Source organism: Cyprinus carpio, chromosome B7, assembly GCF_018340385.1.
Source record: "Cyprinus carpio isolate SPL01 chromosome B7, ASM1834038v1, whole genome shotgun sequence".
Taxonomy (NCBI): Eukaryota; Metazoa; Chordata; class Actinopteri; order Cypriniformes; family Cyprinidae; genus Cyprinus; species Cyprinus carpio.
The window spans coordinates 5,472,096-5,493,471 of record NC_056603.1 but is presented as its reverse complement, the minus strand read 5'-3'; the positions used below and the strand labels follow the sequence as shown (position 1 = coordinate 5,493,471).

At 40.7% G+C, this 21,376-nt stretch overlaps 1 protein-coding gene across 1 annotated transcript; it reads right to left on the bottom strand.

Moving 5' to 3' along the window:
* Positions 1-262: 262 nt before the first annotated feature.
* LOC109049354 (Fc receptor-like protein 5) lies at positions 263-21,132 on the bottom strand. Its single transcript, XM_042726719.1, has 8 exons — positions 20,832-21,132; positions 10,296-10,568; positions 9,919-10,188; positions 9,564-9,842; positions 9,037-9,300; positions 1,583-1,828; positions 915-1,019; positions 263-687 (listed from the first exon to the last, which is right to left on the bottom strand). Exons 1-8 carry the CDS (start codon positions 21,130-21,132, stop codon positions 641-643), a joined length of 1,785 nt encoding a protein of 594 aa, XP_042582653.1. The 3' UTR covers positions 263-640.
* Positions 21,133-21,376: the final 244 nt, after the last annotated feature.

Here is a 21,376-nt window from a genome sequence, read left to right as displayed (position 1 = left end):
CCATTTTTAATACGCCATGCTTTTATTGCTCATATTTCTGAGAATAAGGAGCTCAAACTCAAAGTGGAAAAAACATACATTTTATTCTGAGGCCCAAACTGAGCAAAAATATGCAATTTGGTGCAGATACTAATATTTATATGGACACAATTCTGATATCTTATAATGTAAATCAAGGAGATCTTTATAATGGACTACTTACATAAATGATATTTAAATACTTAGTTTGATGAAAACATAATTCAATGATAATTGAGAGAAGAACAAATAAAATTATGTTTGGATAATCAGGTAAACATAAGGTGCTTCAGTCAAGTAAATGTTTGACTTGAAATATTACTAACAATATACAAGTTATTACTTTTACTTTAAAATTCAGTAAAGATTTAACATTTTTAGAATTAAACTAAAACTCCTTTTATTCAGATAACAGAAAGCATACAGCATCATAAAAACATGTTCAGATGTAATCTGAGATTATAATTGTTGTTAGTGGTATTTAAAGGGTGACACATTAAGAGCATTGTCTGTTAGTCTTGTGATGGACTGCTCGTGTCCAGTGTGTTTCCAGCTTCAGCCTGAGACTCCAGCAACCTGTGACTCTGCGGTTTGGAGAACAGATGAAATATCAGGATGAAGATTATTCCTCTGTTACGGCGTACTGGCTTTGGTCTTCAGTCGATGTAACTGTGAAATACACACAGACACACACTAAACATTTATTTTCACAATTCAGTGTCACACTTTCTGTTTTGCTTCCACTGCAGTTATTGATTATGAACAACCATCATCTGTTGTAAATATGGATCTATATAACAGATAAAAAGACAGAATAAAGGCATGTCTGTCAGTGAAAGTGAATCATTGGTAAAAGTCACTGAGATGGAGAGAGACGGATCAGACAGAAGTGTTACCTCTCGCTCTGTAACATTTGAACAGCAGCACGACTGTCGACAGCAGATACGGACAAGCTGCCAGAAGAAAACTGAGGATGCTGAAGACAGAAATCTGACCTGAACCTGACAAACAGAGACACAAGCACATTACTGAGCAACATTACGCTCCTAAAGGCTTTCAGGAACTTTCTCAGGGAACCCAATGTTTTGCGAGGAAACACAAAAGCATTGAAATATATTTATTATTGTGTAATTTAACTCTGTATTAAATAGCTTATTTATACTTAAATTATAATGTCTGTCACCATTTACTCAGCCTTGTGTCATTCAAAAATGTTTAAAAAAAAGTAATAAAATAAAATAATAAATATATATATATATATATATATATATCATGTCACACATATATATATATATATATATATATATATATATATATATATATAGTGTCACACAGAAGAGAGTCATGCAGGTTTGGAGTAACATGAGAGCGAGTAAATGATGACAATTTTATTCTAATCCTTAATGCACTCTTCATTTCTTTGAATTGTGGGATGTTGATTCATTTCAGTGTGTGTGATTTGTTAGTTATACTTTAGTTCATGTAAGTTTTGTGAAAGAATAAACATCTGTCAATGACTGATTACACATGAATAAAATAAAAACGAAACTCCACAGACTCTCACCTCTGACTGAGATCCAGCTGTGCAGTGACTCTCCTCTCTCTGTTTTACAGTAGTAGAAACCCTCATGTGACTTTGAGACAGTCGTGATGCTCATCTCTCCTGTCGTCTGATTCTGGACGAGGGATCCGTCTTTATAGAAATCAGCTCTGAGGATCGAGGAGTTTGTAGCTCGATGTAAACAGTGTAGAGTCAGAGTATCTCCCTCAATCACAGGATCAACAGAACTCTCCAGAATCACATCACCATCTACACAACACAAGACATACATGCATGGAGGAAGATGATGGTGATACATATTGTACAGACTGTTGGGGACTGCCCCACTAATGCCGGTTCTTTGATGGTGTTAACCACTTCAGTACTCTGATCAGGGAGTCGGAGTCATCTAATGTCTTTCCACCATTTATTTAGGTGCAGGGTTTCACCATATACACACTGATATGCATTGAAGTTATGCATTGAAGGTATGCATTGAAGGTATTTTTTCGTCAGTAACTTTTCCCTGCACTTAGCGATGCTGCACAGGTGGAAACCATGTCACATTTGTGTAAGCTCTGCATGCGTAAACAATGACGCCTCACTTGCGCCAAACACGAATCACACTACCGGTTGCGTAGTGCATATTTACATAAAACAAGCTCTCACCAGATATAAAATAAAAGTATTATTATTAATAATAATAATAATCTAAATAGTATTAAAAGATATATGAAGAATTCACAACAACCGCCCCCACATTTGAGCAGCAAATGTGCAAGTTAAGGGAATTCTTTAGGAGTCTTTGGTTTCATCCTCAAAGGCTGGCAATCTAATGAGGCGAGCTACTGGCCTGGTATACACTTTGCCTTGAACACTGACGTCTGCTGTTCTCACACATCCATCATTGCTGACCACAGTCTTGGTAACTTTACCAATGGGCCACTGAGCCCTGGGAAGTTGTGGATCAATTATCAAAACCACTGATCCCACTGACAGAGAGTCTGATGTTCTGTGCCACGTCTGGCGTGTCTGTAGTGTGGGTAAGTAATTCCTTGTAAATTGAGTCCAAAACTGGTCCACAAGATTTTGACAATGGCGCCATCTGCGCCGCCCCATTTCTCCTGGAGCATATGCTACCTGTGGAAGTGATGCATCCCGCCGCCCCATGAGGAGAATGTTTGGTGTAATGGCGTCTAGATCTGCAACATCTGTGGAGACGTATCCAAGGGGCTTTGCATTTAAAATGCCCTCTACCTCTACTAATACTGTCGACAGGACATCTTCTGAGACAGACTGACTTCCAACTGCGACCTGTAGAGCAGCTTTGATGGAGCGGACCTCTCGCTCCCAAACACCACCAAAATGAGGAGCATTAGGCGGATTGAATTTGAAGGAGATCTGATAATCAGCTAGCTGCTCTTTTAAGTGGGATTCCATAGCAGTAAAGGCTTCACGCAGTTCTCGATCGGCACCACGAAAGTTTGTACCACAATCTGACCTGATCTCTTTTGGTCTGCCACGTCTGGCTATGAATCTTCGAAGAGCCAGCAGGAAGGCATCCACATCCAAGGAGTTGAGAAGCTCTATGTGAACAGCTCTAGTGGTGAGGCATTTGAAAATGACGCCCCAACGTTTCTCAACCCTTCTGCCTATTTTAACATGATAAGGACCGAAGCAGTCTACTCCAGTAGAATAGAACGGTGGACAGAGAAGTCTGAGCCGCTCTGGCGGCAGGTCTGCCATTTGTGGTACCTTAGGCTGAGATCTCCACCTTTGACAGGATGAACAATTAAGCTGGTGGTGTCTAACAGCTTGCCGCCCTCTCAAGATCCAGTATTGTCTCCGTAGTTCTGCATACACTCTTTCTGCACCTGGGTGCAATAAGCGTTCGTCAAAATCTTTAATGAGAAGCTTTGATGCTGGATGCCGTGAATCTAGCACAATAGGGTGAATCTGTTCAACATTTGGGCTTTCCAGTCTCCGTAAACGTCCTCCAACTCTGATTACATTAGTTACTGGATCCCACTCTGGAGCAAGACATATTAGTCGGCTGTGGTTTGGTATAGGTTTGTGTGCTTTGAGGGCTTTTGTCTCCTCTGGGAAGCTCTGAGCCTGACACTTCCTTAGTAGGATCAACTCTGCTTCACGAGGATCAATAAGCTGAGTGTTTGCTGAATCATCTGTCACTTGTTGCCATACCTGACGCATTGCTTCCACTAACTCTTTCCATGTGCTAAACTGACTGGCATCAGGAAGGGTATGATCTGGTTCCACAATGGTTAGGCCGCAGATAGTGGCACCTTTCAGTTCAGGTAACTCTTCTGACCTTGCCGGTTCAGGTCTCTTTGGCCAGTGCTCAGAACTCAGTTTTAGAAATGACGGTCCCTGACTCCAGAGTCCAGGCACAGTAGAACTTGAAAGAGGTTTACCTCTGGTGATATCATCCGCTGGGTTTTGCTGTGTGTTCACGTACCGCCAAGTACTGTGTTCTGTCAACTCCTGGATTTCTGAGACTCGTGTTCCAACAAAGACTTTAAACCTACAAGAGTCGGACTGAAGCCACTCCAGCACAGTTGTAGAATCTGTCCACAAAATTGTCTGCTGAATTGAGAGAGTGATCTCATCTTTCAGAAGCTTTGCTAACTGGGCTCCTGCTAGTGCTGCGCAGAGCTCCAAGTGAGGCATGGACTGTTGCCTCCTGGGAGCTACTCGTGATCTAGCCATAACGAAAGTGGTATGAATGGCATCTTGTGTGTACGCTACCAAGTAAGCCACAGCCCCATAGGCTCGTTCTGATGCGTCACAAAACACATGGAGGTCGTATTTTCGTCGTACATCATTGGGAACTGATGAGTAACAACGAGGAATTGTTATGGTGCTGAGATACTTTAACTCACTTTCCCATGTGTCCCAGGCAGCATAAAGATCTTGTGGCAGATTTGGGTCATCCCAATCTCTTCTTTTGGACCATGGTTGTTGAATGAGCACTTTTGCCCATGTGGTGAAAGGCACAGTGAACCTCAATGGGTCATACTGTGTTGCTAGCACTTGAAAGGCTGTTCTCATTGTTAGTGTGGCATGTTCGATGGGACAATATTGGTATACTAGTGTATCCACAGCAAAATTCCACCTGAGACCCAAAGTTGGCTCCATTGGATTAGTCCTGTTCTGTTCAAGCCATTGTTCTGCAGCTGAAGACCTTGCATCTGTAGGTAGATGAGAGATCACTGATGGCTGGTTGCTAGCCCATTCTCTGAGGTCAAATCCACCCAGAGCTAGCAGACTGTGCAGTTGATCAACTGTTAGCTTGGCCTCAGATGTGGTTGGAAAGCTTGCCAGATAGTTGTCCACATAAAAACTCCGCTGCACTACTTGTAAAGCACCTGGGTAACTCTCTTGGTTATTGCGAGCATGTTGTTGCACAGCAAAAATGGCACAACATGGGCTGCTGGTTGTACCAAACGGCAAGACTTCCCATTCATAGACCTCTGGACTGTTCTGATAGTGCAGATCTCGCCAGATGAAGCGGAGAAGAGGTCTGTCCTCAGGCAGCAAGCGGATCTGATGGAACATTCCACGGATATCTGCACTTACAGCCACATGGTGCTGACGGAATCTCAAGAGAACGCCCAACAATGATGGGCCAAGTGCAGGCCCTGGCAGAAGCTGATCATTCAGAGACAGACCTTGGTACCTGAATGAGCAATTGAAGACCAATCTTGATTTATCATTGTGACACACCAGATGATGGGGAATGTACCAGGCCTCCTCTGATTTGGTGACTTCTTCGGGTTGAAGCTCTGAAACATAGCCTGCCTTAATGAGCTTATTAATCTCACCAGAGTAGATAGCAGCTTTCTCGGGGTCTCTCTGAAGTTTCCTCTCTGTACTCCTCAGACTAGGCATGACAGACTGAATTGTGCTTTTGAGTTTCGGAGTACCAGGTTTGCACAGGAGGGGGGTGGCATAACGCTGAACATCATTTACCTGAATCCTCTGTGTCCTGCATTCGAGAAGTTTAATTGCTTCTTGATCTTCCCTGGATCGAACCACCAGTTTCTCATTCCGATAAGACAGGATGTCAAGTTGCCATAACTTCTTAACATTACAGTAAAGCAAGTCATTGGGACAGGCAGTTGACACGAAAAGACACTGATGCACTGAGCTGTGGCTTGGGGTTCTCTCCTCAGCCCCTTGTAGGGCCCATCCAAGGGCTGTGTGCACTGCAACGGGACCACCTTTGGTTCCTTGACGGACTGGCTTATCTGCTGTGATAAGATGGACATGGTCTGATCCTATTAGTACCAGTGGACGTACATTGTGGAAGGACTGTAACGGGAGCCCTCTGAGATGAGCGTACCATCTCTGAAGCCTCTGTACTGGATACGATTGCTCTACCAAGTCCAGACCTGAAGCTGTGAAGGCCCCCAGTATCTGGAAGCGCCTCTCTGGTTCACTCTTTGGGGAGATTTGCAAGTTAATCTTGGACCCCGAAAGGTGAGTGATGTCAGAATGTACCGTGCGCAGAGCCAATGTTTCAGGTTCACCTCTCAGCTGAAGCATTTGTACGGCCATTGGTAAGATCATGGTTCGCTGCGCTCCATCGTCCAGTACAGCGTAAGTCTCCACTGACCTGAATTTGCTGTGTAGCAACACTGGTACCACTTTAAGAAATACTCTGCAGGTTGCACTAGTAGGTGTGAGGTAAATACGACTCTCTGACATACCTGCTGTGTTAGTTGGATCATCACGTGCTATACGGTGTAGCACCTGTAGATGTATTCCACCACAGTCACTGCATGGCTTTTTGAGGTTACACATCTCTGGTTCATGTAGTCTCGCACATCGCCAGCATCGCTTCCCATCAGAAATCCACTTTTGCAGATCTACAACTGACTGCTCTTTGATGTTGTCACAGCGTGTGATGTAGTGCTCTTTACTGTTACAAAAGAGGCAGTGTACCTTGAGTGGTTTCCTTTGCTTGGGGTCTTTTGGACGGGTAGAGAGTGCAGTCTCAGCCGGAGATGCACCATGGTAAAGAACTAAACTTGGCACCTTTGGTTTTGCTGAGGGTTTCTCTTTCCCGACACCTGGAAGCCTCTCATGCTGGTAGCGCTGCACTAGTCGAATAGACAGTCTCTGCTGCTGTGCTTTGACTTGTAGCCATCCAGAAAAGTCTTGCAGATTGTAGGGGTTAAGACTTATGGAGTTGAGCTTCCCCTGCAGTTGAAGGAACTCAATGAAGCCATCTCGAAGATACTTTGGCAGCTTGCTAAGTAGTCGGTCCACGTGTGAACAACAATTGAGCTCCATCCCTCTGGGTCCCTCTAATGACAGCAGCATACTGACCAGGAGATGCACTCGCAAGGGAAAGCTCTGAAAGCTGTGACTATCATTGGGCTTAACATCTGGTGACGTAAGGATGGCTGCGATCTCACTTTGAGCCAGCTGATGTGGCTGACCGTACTGTAACTGAAGTGCTTGCATAGCTGCTGAATACGGATATGGATGATGCCGGCAAGACTGCCCTATCATTTGAGCTTCAGGCAGTTTAAGATGTTCCAGTAGTACATGGTATTTGTACTTCTCTGTTAGCTCTGGGTAAGGCTCAAGTAAATTGTCCAATGCCAGTTTCATATTAGCAAATTCTCTTTCACTGTCACTTGTGAAGTCAGGAATTTTAGGTTTAGGGGGACTATACAATGTTCGTTGGGATATACTACCACCTGGTGGAGCTGCAGGCTGGGCTGGCATCAGCTGTGGTGCAGCTGCTGCTGTGTTCACTGAAGGAACTAAACCAGGGATCACATTCTGAGAGGGTAATGTTGATGGCATCATTGTTTGGTATGGAGGGACATACGGTGTTGCATGATAGCCATACTGTGCCATGAGATGTTGATAGACAGGTGCTGGCGAAATCAGCTGTTGTGGCTTAAGGGGCTGGAATGATCGTTCAGTGTCATGAGTTAAAGCTTGTTCCTGACTGGGCAGGATTCTGTGAGAATGAGATGGGACAGGCTCATATAGTTGTGGTTGTGAGAGATGCGAAACAGGAGATGCTATGCCAGAGGAGACAGGGGAATACAGCAAATCTGTAGTTCGTGGATGACTTAGTTGGACTGGAGCAAATCCATGATTTCGACTCTGCATCTCTGCCTCAGGAACCGCATCTGTCCTATGTGACCTTTCCTCATGTCTCACTAATACGCTTACAGCATCCTGATCCACAACGTGTGGCACTGTGTGCCGTGAGAGTAAGGGTGGAGGGCTTGAAGTACAAGAAGGTGCAGGAGAAGACTGTGGTGATGATGCAACTGTCTGTACCCGTTCATTGTCCTCGTTTTCCTGTTCCTCCCTCAAGAATGATTTGATGTGTTCCATCATTTCGTCTCGGCGGTGCTTTCGTTTCTTAAGCTGATCTAATTTCCTGAGAAGATTGTCCATTTCATCTGTCTCCTCTTTCTCCTTCTCACTCATGGATTCCATTAATTTTGTTAATGAGTCCATACTCAATAAGCCTGCTTGACTTGGACTAGGCGTGGCTCGACGTATACCTTGACTGGATGCTGCATCTGCTTGACTTGTATACACTGCGGCTGCTGCTCCTCTATGCTCCTCCGACTCCCTCTGAACAGGACTGGAGGAAAGGGCAGGTCGGTGATGGAAGTCAAGGATGTAATCCTCAATGTGCCTGGGGGCTTGACATCGCCGTGATGGTCTAGCTTGAGGAGGAGATGTTTGTTTGCTATCTGATGACATTCTGAAGCAGTCAAGTTCCGGCTCGAAGGACCATATGTTGGGGACTGCCCCACTAATGCCGGTTCTTTAATGGTGTTAACCACTTCAGTACTCTGATCAGGGAGTCGGAGTCATCTAATGTCTCTCCACCATTTATTTAGGTGCAGGGTTTCACCATATACACACTGATATGCATTGAAGTTATGCATTGAAGGTATGCATTGAAGGTATTTTTTCGTCAGTAACTTTTCCCTGCACTTAGCGATGCTGCACAGGTGGAAACCGTGTCACATTTGTGTAAGCTCTGCATGCGTAAACAAATAAGCGTCACTTGCGCCAAACACGAATCACACTACCGGTTGCGTAGTGCATATTTACATAAAACAAGCTCTCACCAGATATAAAATAAAAGTATTATTATTAATAATAATAATAATAATCTAATAGTATTAAAAGATATATGAAGAATTCACAACACAGACATAGAAACATCTATTAAGATAAGGAAGGTAATATGTGTATTTTCTATTATTATTGATTTGAAATCTCGATATTTAGTGTTCAGAATAAGTGAAAATATGCTTCCAGAACCACAGAATAATCCACAACTACTCAGAATTAAAGCAGCCAATGTCTTTCTATTGTACCTAAACACATAACTAAATTCTTAAATATAGTTTAATCTAAAACAGATCATCTATTATATTTGATCTAGTTTGATATGTCATTCGACTCACCGTGAACAGTGATGTTGAGAGGATGACGTTTCTCTCCAGATTCAGACTGACACCAGTAAACTCCAGAGTCAGATGTGCTGAGAGAGACGATTTGACATGTAGATCCTGTTTGTTTTGAACAATCTTCTGTGTTTCTGTCTGTGTATCTTCTCACGGTCCATCCAGCAGAGTTCCTCTGATCCTCACAGCTCAGAGAGAGAGATTCAGACGAGAAGTGTTGACTTCTGCTGGGACTGACCACCAGAGAGACCTGCGACCACTGACCTGAGAAGAAGAAAACCCCACTCAGAATCAACAGCACACGTGTTGTGTAATAAAATCTGAAATTAAATAAAATTAAGATGAAATCGAGCTCTACATTTTATATCATGCATATATTATGAGTTTATTTGTTAGTGCTTTTGATCTGATCTAGACTGAGAAATAGAGGGAAGTGTTTCTGATGTTTTTTCACACCTTGTGTCAGAGACTGTACTGAAACACAAATACAGATGAACACAATCATAAATGCTGTGACACAGACTCACCAGTGATCCACAGTGTCTGTGTGCTACTGTTCTTTGTGTAATAGGCCGGTCGTCCTCTCTCTGCTCTGCACGTATAAACTCCTGTGTGCTGTAGAGCAGCAGGACTGAGAGTGTAAGAGCCTCCAGCTCCTCTGCTGCTGTCTGACAGACGATCGTCATCTCTGAACCAGCTGAACGTCCAGCCTGTAGAGGAGCCTGTAACCTCACAGATCAGAGTCACTGAGTCTCCTTCAGTCAGCCACGGCTGTGGAGACACTCGCACTGCTGCCTGAGCTTCAGCTGAACACAACATGAGATGAGTTATAGAGAGAGAAGCTGTTCACACTGATGATAATGAACACACACACAAACTCACCTGATACAGTCAGTGTAACAGCATCACTGCGCTGAGAGCGTTGTGTTCCCGTCTGTCCTGTACAGGTGTATTTACCGCTGTGAAAGACTTCAACACTCTGGTTCAACTCTTGTGTTGAGACTGAGTTATATTGGTAGTTTGTTCCCTCTGTTTCCCATCTGTACGTCCACTCAGTGTCTCCTCCCCACTTTATATCACATCTGAGAGTGACTGTTTCTCCTCTGAACACTCGTTCATCAGGTCGAACCGTCACCACAGCTTTAGGACTCACTGCACAAACACAGATTATTGCATTTATTTTTGATTCAAAGTTTTAGAAGTTCTGCAGATATAGTCTCTGATCTGTATGTTGTGTCAGATACTATGTTCTCTCTCACCTGTAACATTTACCCACAGTGCATCACTGTATTGTGTGTAGTAGACTGGTTTCCCTCTTCCAGCTCTACACCAGTACTGGCCTCCATCAGACACTGAATCAATCTTCACTCTGTAGGAGTTTGTTTGTGTCTTTGTCTCAGAGTTCAGTGTGTGTCTGTACCAGTAAAAGTCCCATCCAGTGGCTGGATTCATGCGACAGATCAAAGTCACTGTGTTTCCTGTCAGTACAGCTCCTGCAGGATCTGATGTGAGTTCAGGCTTTGGCTTCAGATCTGCAGGAGAACAAGAACACACTCAGATCCTGAAGAGTCAGAGTTCAGCTGTGTGGGACGAATCATTGAGTATGAGCCTCATGTAAGAGTTACAAACACAGTGTATTAACAAACAGGCATCTGTTTCCACATCTCACTGAGAGAAGATGCTGGACAAACTCCTTTCTCACCTATACATCTGTTCCTTTTCACCCATCCTTCACTTCACTCAGCTCTCTCAGAATGGTCATGACCAATATATAATATTCTAGATGACTGCAAGTGATATTCACAATCATGTTTGGTATCATTTGAAATATGTCAGTGTGACTGATACGATAATCTCAATCTTACAAGAAGTAGACTCTCAGTGTCTTTCAATCAAATCACCATCTGTCCCCAAAAGGTGTAAACTCTCCACGTATAGGCCTTGATCAATGCAAATTCCAATTTTTAGTTCCTGTCTCCATTTGGAGGATGTTTGTCTTGGTCTGAGTACTTAAGGACATGTTAAAAGTAGATCAGGGTGATTCTGTAGACAGATGAGCCTGCAGTGTGGAGTGTGTCTATATTCTTCATACCAAGGTTATTATAGCTTTGAATTTTTAAATTCGTTTTATTTTAATATCGTTTTCAAATTTGCTATAAAATTCAGATTAGTTTTTATTAGTTTCATTAATAATGTTGTTAGTTTTAGTTTAGTTTTTATTTTGTGAACGCATTTTTATTTAGTTTTTATATAGTTTAGTTTCAGTTTTAATCAAAGTTTATCAGAATTAACAGATCACTTCCAGAGTGCAGGCCAAAGAAAGACTTGGGCATAATTTATTCATTGTGAGGCAAACATCTAAATAGAGTGAGCCTCAACCTCTGATTATTGTAATATTATTCTAATTAAGTGTACATGGCATGATTATATAAAGTTTCCATTAGATGAAGTTAAGTTGGTCAGCTTAATTCTGTGGTCATGACCTCTGGTTAGATATTCTTATCTTAAGTGTGTTCAGATCTATGGGGACTAAATAATATATTCTAGATCGATATATTCTAGGTCCGGCCTTTTAGAATATGAGTCAGTCGCCTCTGTCTAATGACCAAGACTGACGAGTTTGTGAGTATGAGATCCGTATATCCAGCTGGTACAAGACTCATATTGTTATATGAATACGATTAAAAAGATACGATAAGATTAAAGAGTTAAATAGAATAATCAGATGTCTAGATATATTATACTATGAATGATCAATAATAATTGGCTTTCTAACCTAAAATCGAGGTAATAATAAAATGGAGTCAGATTAGAATTTAATTAAAATTAAATTTATTTGCGCACTGAAAAGACTGAATACACAGGAAACCTTCAGCCACCATTGGATACCTTTATTGGGCCAATAACTTCTGCTTTCCCGCAAAGCAGTGTACAGTATCTGTACTTCCGTTATTCCTTTACACCGGAGACTTCTCGGGAAAATATGGGAAAAACTTGAAATATGAAAGGCGTTAGTTAGGAGTTCAGACAAATAATGTTAATCTACTTACATTCGGGTTCTTTTGCGAGGGTTTTTCTGCATCTGCTTTAGATGGTGGCTTGCTCGCCGCAACTGCGATTATGTGTCCACACAAAATACATAACTGAAACATTTTCACTTAATATTTCGGTTTATGTCATTCCTTGGATAATTTGTGAGTACAATGTGTAAATTAAATCCCCGTATAGTTCAGCAATAAAAAGAGAAACAACGTGATTTTGTTTTTTATTTATATGGGGAAATGACATGGGCACAATGGACACAAGTCATTTTTTATATTAAATCTTTTTTACTACATGACAAATTTCACATCCATAAAGGCAAGTGGTCTGAAAAGAAACTAATTATCCAGTTCAAGAATAAAATGGCTTAATATTGAAACAATACAAAAAGCACAGCCGCGTAGTTCTACAGAACTTGAACTTCTACAATTATTTAAATTCCTCCATTCAGTTTCGCTTTAACTACATGTATACAGTGTTTTTACTTTGTGAATTATTTTTGATTATTTATGATTGATCATATTTTATTTTCGTTATAGGCTATATGCAATGTGATCTTTAAAAAATAGCTATGACCTGCGTTTTATATATACACACAAAAACTCTCACATACACTCAAAACAAAAATCTTTATATAAAAACAAAATATATAAAATTTTTTTTCTGAATAACAACAAAAAATAAAAAAACGGAAAATTATAGATCCCATTTTATTGATATTTCAATAGTAGCCTACAAGCTTATGTTGAACTATTCTTGTACATACAGGCGCTGTATGAAACAGGACATAAATTACTGAAGGAAAAGGCTTTCTGTTACTGTGGTGGTCACAAAATATAAAATATATTAGTAAATAATAGTTGAAATGTTATGTGTGTCAAGATGAGAGAATGTCTTTCTAAAATGTATTTTACATTGACGATTGATGTTCCCTGCTCAATCGATCGGTGTTTGATTGTTTTTCCCTTTTGGAGTGTTCGCCTGTTTGGGGAGGGGGCGCGCGCGCTGCTCAAACAATACACAGACTCTGATGATAGAAGCAGCAGCGGCTCCGTGTCCTGTGTATTATTTATACTTTTATCTCCCCTCATCAGGTATTGTACACATTAATGTTATAAGAATATGTTCTTGATATGTCAGAGAGTTATGACGAATGTAAATGAGAGTTTAAAGTGTTTAATGAGTTGTGTAAAAGTTCGCTTCAAGTTACGTCTGTGTGTCGCGTGTGCTAGGTATGCATTTCATGCTAATGATGGAGACCATGCGGTCTCAGGAAAGACGCGATATTAGAGGGAATCCACCAGTATGATTTGTTTTAGTGTAATAATGTGATTATTACAATTGTAAGTCTGCATATGAGCGTGAAGATAAGTGTGTTTGCACTCAAAATGTGTTCAAGAGAATAATTTTTGCTGACATATGAACACGTTGCATTGTCAGGGTTTATTTAAGTGTAAAACACAGGAAGAGTGGAAAATGTCACGTGTATATTATATGTTAGAGATTAGTATTTTATAGTGTTTAATTTGTGAACACAGTAGTCAGTGAAAGACTGTATATATGTACTTTTTTTTCTATATTGTGACTTCTCTTGAAGTGATGCTCTGTCATTTATTGACATATAAATGTATTTGAACTGTTTTAAATGGTAAAAAAACAATACACAGACTCTGATGATTGAAGCAGCAGTGGCTCCGTGTCCTGTGTATTATTTATACTTTTATTTCCCCTCATCAGGCGGTGAGGGTACTACATTACCACATGTAAATGTCTAAAACGTTTGTTTATTTTTTTAAATATATCTAACCAACTTCATCTAACTGCAATACAGACAGCAGACAGTGCACGAGAGACGTGGAATCAGTGACTGCAGTGCTCTGTTTTTAACTCCTTCCTCGAGATCAAGCGGCAAATCTGGCTGATTGGTATTCGGTAAGTTCATCTGAGATGCCAGACGCCTCTCCCAGAATGAGGACAAGGACAGACAGCAGCAGTCATCCTCTAATCGTGTTTGTGGCAGCTGTACAAGCGTCTGAGTGAACTCCATGCTGGTAGCGATAGCGCTTTACTATGCTGGCGGAAGTAAGAATACCCTGCTTCGTGTCAGAACGGAAGTTGTGTGACGTCATGTGAAAAGGGCCTATTGGGTGGACTTTACAGTCATTTGTGTAAAAAATAGAAATGTTTGCTCAGAAAAAGAATAAGCACATGGCACTGCACTTGTTAGATTATTTTATGCTCTCTGCCAGATGTTTTGTGCCTCTCTGCAATCCCTCTCCCCTTCTTACCCCTTTTCTTCTGTCTTGCTCCCTCCTCCCTTCTGTGTTCTCTTTCTATACCTCAATGTATGCGCACACATGCATATTTCCTCATGAGTTCAGATGTTCAGCCCAGGACGGGGGCTATAGGCCCGAAGGTTATTGAGTTCAGTCTGTCCTTCTGCTCAGAGTTGAAGTATCCTTGCCCAAGTGTATGCCTAATATGTCCAGAACTTCCTGGCCATACTTCCATTCTATATAACATACAGATGTACGGACTCTAGAGGCAGCAGGAGGGAAAACCCCTTGTTTGCTAGACATTCCTATATGATGTAGTGTACAATGCCTACTGGATAAACCACTACACCACCCCTTGCAATGCAACTATATAATGTGTGAATGTAATAATAAACGGGGAAGAAGTCTTGTGAGCAGACTAAAAGGCTTCATGTTCATTTACTTCTTTCCATGAGCTCATGCAAGGACTGAGAATGGTCGGACGGCATCGAAAAGATAAAGACAGAATTATGTGTTATTTAACAACACTAAATCACAGCATAAACTGTTTGGTCAAATAAGTTTGAATGCTGGTTGTTTGTGCAAAATATACATGAAATACTGAAACAGTGAACTTGCTACATACTATTAAAAGGTATTAGGAAGAAAAAGTATATACTAAGTTATGTTAAATAAACAAGAACAAAACTACAGTCATCATAATAAAGTAAGTTCAGGAGGACAATGAAATTCAACTCACCCTTCACTGAGAGAAAAACAGAGTCTGACTGTGATGAGTTTGGTCTCTCATCTCTCTGTCCTCTACACCAGTACTGACCCTGATCAGATGTAATTACTCCTCTGATAGTGAGAGTGTCTCTGTTTTCAGTGTAACGATCAGACGTCTGTAACATTACACTGTCTTTATACCACTCATATCTCCAGTTACTGTGAGACTCAATCACACACTTCAGAGTGACTGTCTCTCCAGTGAATACAGGACTGTCTGGAGTCACAGTCAGTGAAGATCTGGGTAAATCTGTGAAGAAAGAAGACGGAGCTCTTTCAGTGAACTCGTCAGAAACATGATCTGATCATCTGAGTTCCTGTATTTGTGTGACACTGATGTTAAAGAGGAGAGATGTGGAGAGGAGAGTGAAGGTCTCTCTTTCGTCTGATTCACTACAGGTTTAATGTGATTAGATCATTTTTATCTCTAATTTAATGGTGTTTTATATGTTATTCTGAGAACTTTGGGAGCTTGTAGATTCAATGTGTCTCATCTGAATAAATGATCACATATAGAGTTAAGTAGGACAATGATATTCAACTCACCCTTCACTGAGAGAAAAACAGCAAAGTTTGATTGTGATGAGACTGATCTTATCTGTCCTCTACACCAGTACTGACCCTGATCAGATGTAATTACTCCTCTGATAGTGAGAGTGTCTCTTTTTATAGTGTAACGATCAGACGTCTGTAACATTACACTGCTGTATGCACTGCCTATATACCACTCATATTTCCAGTCACTGTAATAAGGTTTTATCACACAGGTCAGGTTGACTGTCTCTCCAGTGAATACAGGACTGCCTGGAGTCACAGTCACTGTAGATCTGGGTAAATCTGTGAAGAAACACAAAAATATAGTGAGTCAAACAGTTTTTTTTTCTTATTCTGATTATAGTGAATATCCCCTGTAGAAACGGTCCATGTACGTTTTGATAGTTTGTTTTTCATTTGAAATGAAACCCGAAAAATTCCATTTTGTAAAAAAAAAAAAAAAAAAAAAAAAAAAAAAAGAACAAAACAGAAACGATTTTGCCTTGATTTTGCTCTTTTTTTTTTTTTTTTTTTTTGGTTCATGGGTAAACCACTCAAAATTCGTTTTCCCCTCGTCGGCGGTCATGACACGCCCCTTTCCGTCGATTGATCAACCAAATATGAGCCTGTGACGTCATCCTCTGTCCGTTCACCAAAATAATATCCCTCTACTGCTATATCAATATATCGTCTTTCTTCTGTGGGGGGGGGGGGGTGGCACCCGCTGGCAGACGAGCCACGAACACTTTTTTTTTATATGTTCTATATTTCATATATTTATATAATATATATTCGACAGTAAAATACATAATAAATAAATAAATAAAACTTTTTTCCCGAGGGTACGCACAGTTTTTTTTATTTATTTTTTTATGGAGGACCAAATGATCAGTGAGAGCAGAATGAATGTGCCACACGTTTCAAACTCAACTAAATGGTAAAATACATATATCAAGAGCATGCTCACAGATGAAAACAGAGAACAAAACAGCATTGGATGAAGTGGATTAGAGCCCTGAAGGGTCCTCAAATATAGGCCCTAGCCAGTCTTTTTTCCCCATTTCCACAAAACAGCTTATACTACTCTTTCAGCTATTAAAGTAGTTCAGTTTTGTATGTAATGGAAAAGTGAATATATTTCGTTTAGTTTTTTATAAATTTAATTTAGATAAACGTTTGGAGCATTTTTTTGTTCCTTAAATGTAAGGTCCTGTTTGAACTGTGTCCTGGCACAGGGCAGCGTTGTGTAGCTCACAAAGGGCAACTGAAAGATGTCAACAATGTTAAGAGTTGTCTAAAACTACTGAATGAGGTTGGTGAGAATGTTCCTCGCTTTGTGTCCTATCACTTGGATGATTTGCCATCAGTGACTTTTAATAACCTTGATGTCTCTTGCCTGGTTAGTAAGATTGATCGTCTAAGTGTAGAGTTGGTCTCCATGAAAAATACTGTGAGTAAGCAGTCGACTGAATGTGAGAACCTTCGTGGAATAACTACTGACATTAGTAAACGACTGTGTGTGTTTGAGCAACCCAGTGCCAGCAAGGGGAATGCAGCCACAACCATGTCCAGTGAAGAGGCCCAGCTCCATGGACCAAGTCACAGAGAGCCTGCACCCGGACCCTTGGACTTGCCCGTCATTGGGAGAGCTGGCGGGGGGAGTGAGGTAGCGATGTCACCTGCATGGAGCCGTGTAGTAAAGCATGGCAAGCGCAAGCAACGCTATGGAAAACCATCTACTGCTGCAGTACAGATCAAGACTAGTATGAATCCTCCCAGAGATAAGAAGACCTATGGAATAGTTGGAACTGGTGCAGTGGAAAACATACATGCAGTGACAACTAAGCGGGTGAGTGTGTTCGTGACAAAGCTTCCTCCTGACCTAGACTCAGAGACTCTGGTTAGATATTTAAAAGAACAACTGTCCAGAGATGTGACTTGTCAGAAGATTGGCACTGAGTATACTCGTTACAGTTCCTTCAAAGTTACAGCTGAATGCAAGGAAGTAGCAGAGATGTATGCACCGCAGCTGTGGCCAAAAGGGACCTATGTAAGGCGCTTCTATGAGAATCGCAAGCCTAGGGCTGCGGTAGGGGCAGGTATTGAAGCACCACTTGATGTAGAGATGAGTGCGCCTGAGTCAAGGGCATCCCATGCATCTTAAACAATGATAAACTGCTATGAGAGTTGTGTTTTATAACTCCCGCGGTCTGCAGCTTGGACAGGATGCTGGAGCGAGAGCCCAACGCACTGTTATTGACAAGCTCTTTGAGAATGCTGAAGTGGTGTGTTTGCAAGAGACTTTTTTAGCTATTCAAGATCTGGATAAACTTAACTCTGTGCATAATGATTTCCATGGTGCAGGGGAATCCACGACAGACCTAAATACCAGAATTCTGCGTGGCAGGATCCCAGGAGGTGTAGCCATATTCTGGCAAAAGAAATTTGACCCTTTTGTCACTGTGATCAGGTTAGATGTGGACTGGTGCATAGGAATTAAGGTGGTGCATAATAAGAATGTTTTTATAATCTTAAATATATACACTCCATATGAATGTCACAAAAATGAAAATGAGTACTTGAATAAGCTTGATTTTATAGGTTCTTACATAAGGGAAACTGAATATACATCCATATTTGTCTTGGGGGATCTGAATGCGGATATATCAGATATTAATTCACTTTTTGGTCAACACTTGACACAATTTTGCAAAGATAACAAGGTTATTTTGTCCACTAAGGAATTACTGCCAGCTGATAGCTATACACATGTGAGTGAAGCTTGGCATACTACATCCTGGTTGGACCACTGTATATCTACAGCTGATGCACATGATTGTATAAAGGAGGCTGAGATCCTATATGGTCTGGCCACGGCAAGTTACAATAATGACCTATGTGCAATGTATGATAGAATTGTGAACTGTTTAGTTGATGGAAGTGAACCACTAAGAAGTAAAGTGGGGAAACAACATATTGTAAGACCAGGGTGGAATGAATATGTCCATGATGTTCATATGGAGGCAAGAGATGCATTTAGAAGATGGGTCTTAGCAGGCAAACCTAGGCATGGCCCAGTCTGTGAGCACAAGGTACGGTCTAATGCTAGGTTCAAATATGCTGTGCGTTTTATAAAAAGAAATGAGCAGACTATGAGGGCAAACTCCATGGCGAAAAAGCTACAAACTAATGATGTTTATGAGTTCTGGAAGGAGGTGAAAGTGGTTAACAACAGCAAGATGCCACTGCCTTCTAGTATTGAGGGTATTACTGAACCTGAAAACATTGTAGAGCGATGGAGGAGACACTACGAGAACATTTTTAACTGTGTGAAGAGTGATGTATTTAACATAGGTGAGATACCTTACAGTGATGGTGTAGTCATCGGGCCGGAGGAAGTATGGTATGCTTTTGACAAACTTAAAATGAACAAAGCCTGTGGGCTGGATAGAATAACAGCAGAACATCTGAAATACGCTAGTCAAAGTATTTCAGTTTTACTTGCATTATGCTTTTCTGGGTTAATGAAGCATGGCATACTTCCTGGATCCATGTTATCTGTCTTGTTGGTTCCTGTAGTTAAAAATAAGACTGGTAAATTAACAAGTATAGATAACTATAGACCTATTTCACTTGCAAGTGTACTATCCAAGGTATTAGAGGGGATCCTTATGGATAGTCTTGCAGAATACATAGTATCAACAGATAATCAGTTTGGTTTTAAGAACAAGCATGGAACTGATCTGTGTATTTATGCACTTAAAGAAATTGTCCATAGGTACAGATCACGCAATAGCACAGTTTTTATGTGTTTCCTGGATGCGTCAAAGGCTTTTGATCGTATCAATCATGGGAAACTGTTTGGTAAACTACATGAGCGTGGTGTCCCCTCTTACCTAATCAGGATACTGCAGTTCTGGTACTCTCACCAAACTATGCAAGTCAGGTGGGGGATGAGTTTGTCATCACCCTTCTATGTCTCCAATGGAGTGCGGCAGGGCCTGTATATGTTTTAATGATGCCTCGTCTGCATCGTTCTTAAATGTTTAAGAACGATGGCTTATGTGGCTTATGATATGATTGGTTGAATGGTAAGCTCGCATCTGATTGGCTAAAGAGTACGACAGACCCACGTGGGAAGAGAGCTCTGCCAGGAAAGTCTCAAAAACACACACACACAAATCCGAGTGGATTCGTAGTAAATGACGATTTGTACATTCAGACACTCTCACATTTTAAACATTCAAAGGTTTTTGTGCACAGTTGTATATCTACGAATTGTGTTTTGCATTTGTGAAATGTATTTTATGAATATATAATTTTATTTTGCGCATGTGAATTGCTTTTTGTGAATATATTTTTTATTTCACGCACGGGAATTTTTTTTGTGTGTACGTGAATTAGGTTTCATGCATGTGAAATTGTCTACGCATGTGTGAATCGTGTTTTTTTGCGTGAATTATATTTGAGACTAATCTGCTTCCATACTTATGGCTCCACTAAACAATTACAACGAATAAGGAGAAGAAGAACGACAGCTCAAACCAACGTAGTTTGAACGATGGAGCTGCGACACAGGTAAGATGGTTTCGGGAAACAGTCGTGACTAGCTAGTTCGTTTCCATAACGATGCATCATACTATGGTGGTTAATCTGCGAGTTACGTAGTTGTACGGGAAACGCACCCCTGATTGGTTCGATCGTCTTTCATAGACATACATGATAGGAAATGTGTGTGTAGTTGGTGTAGGACGGAGTATGCAGCTCCTCCCCAGATGCAGCCCCGCCTCGATCTGCAGGCTGCAGCAGGGTGTACTTGGGCTGGACAGCAAATTTCTCAAAGTTTTTTTTTATTTTTATTTTTTTACAAATATTCTCTTTGTCGATAAATAAACTGGATGGAAACTTGGCAGTGGTTAAAGTAAATATCAAAGATGTCGATGGAAAGCCTTGTTACAATTTACATGACATTATAATAAACCAGAACCTCCACAAAAACACACTCAAGATCTGTAGGACTGTATCTTACAGAATAATGACAGAATAATGATATATGAACTGATTCAGTCCTCTTATAAGAACAGATGCTGCTGCTACAGAAGAGTACATGAAAAGTGTTGAGCCAAAAAATATTGTTTTAATGATCATTAAACAGATGTGAACATGAACACTCACCTGATACAGCCAGTGTAACAGCAGCACTGATGTGTGATCTCTGTGAGTCTGATCTCTCTCCTCTACAGCTGTATTTACCACTGTAAGACTCATAATCAGCTCTGAAACTGAACTCTGCTGTTGTTGTTGTTGTTGTTGTGTATGGATTGTGAGTGTCTCCATCTTTAAACCATCTGTATGTCCACTGAATGTTTCCTGCTCTCTGTATGTCACATGTGAGAGTGACTGTCTCTCCACTGAACACACGCTCATCTGGACTCACCTTCACTACAGGTTTTGGTCTCTCTGTATTAATACACATATGAGTAAATATTGATAAAAACAGCATCACAGTATCATGATCACTATTATAAACCTATGATAAAAATACTGCATTAAATTTAAGATCTGGTTTGATATTATATTAAATAAATCAAAACAAAACTTAATTAAATTAAAAAACTTAACAAAACATTGATATCCAGACTTAGACATAATTTATGTTCTTTTGTATTCACATATCACACTTATGGATTGTACAATATTTACATAATTTAAGAGCGTAT

Coding starts and splice junctions, on each gene's coding strand:
- LOC109049354 (XM_042726719.1), bottom strand. CDS start 21,132: ATGTGTATTAATACAGAGAGACCAAAACCTGTAGTGAAGGTGAGTCCA. Junction 10,569..20,831: donor TGTTACACTGGCTGTATCAG/GTGAGTGTTCAT, acceptor GTTCTCCTGCAG/ATCTGAAGCCAAAGCCTGAA. Junction 10,189..10,295: donor ACTGTGGGTAAATGTTACAG/GTGAGAGAGAAC, acceptor GTGTTTGTGCAG/TGAGTCCTAAAGCTGTGGTG.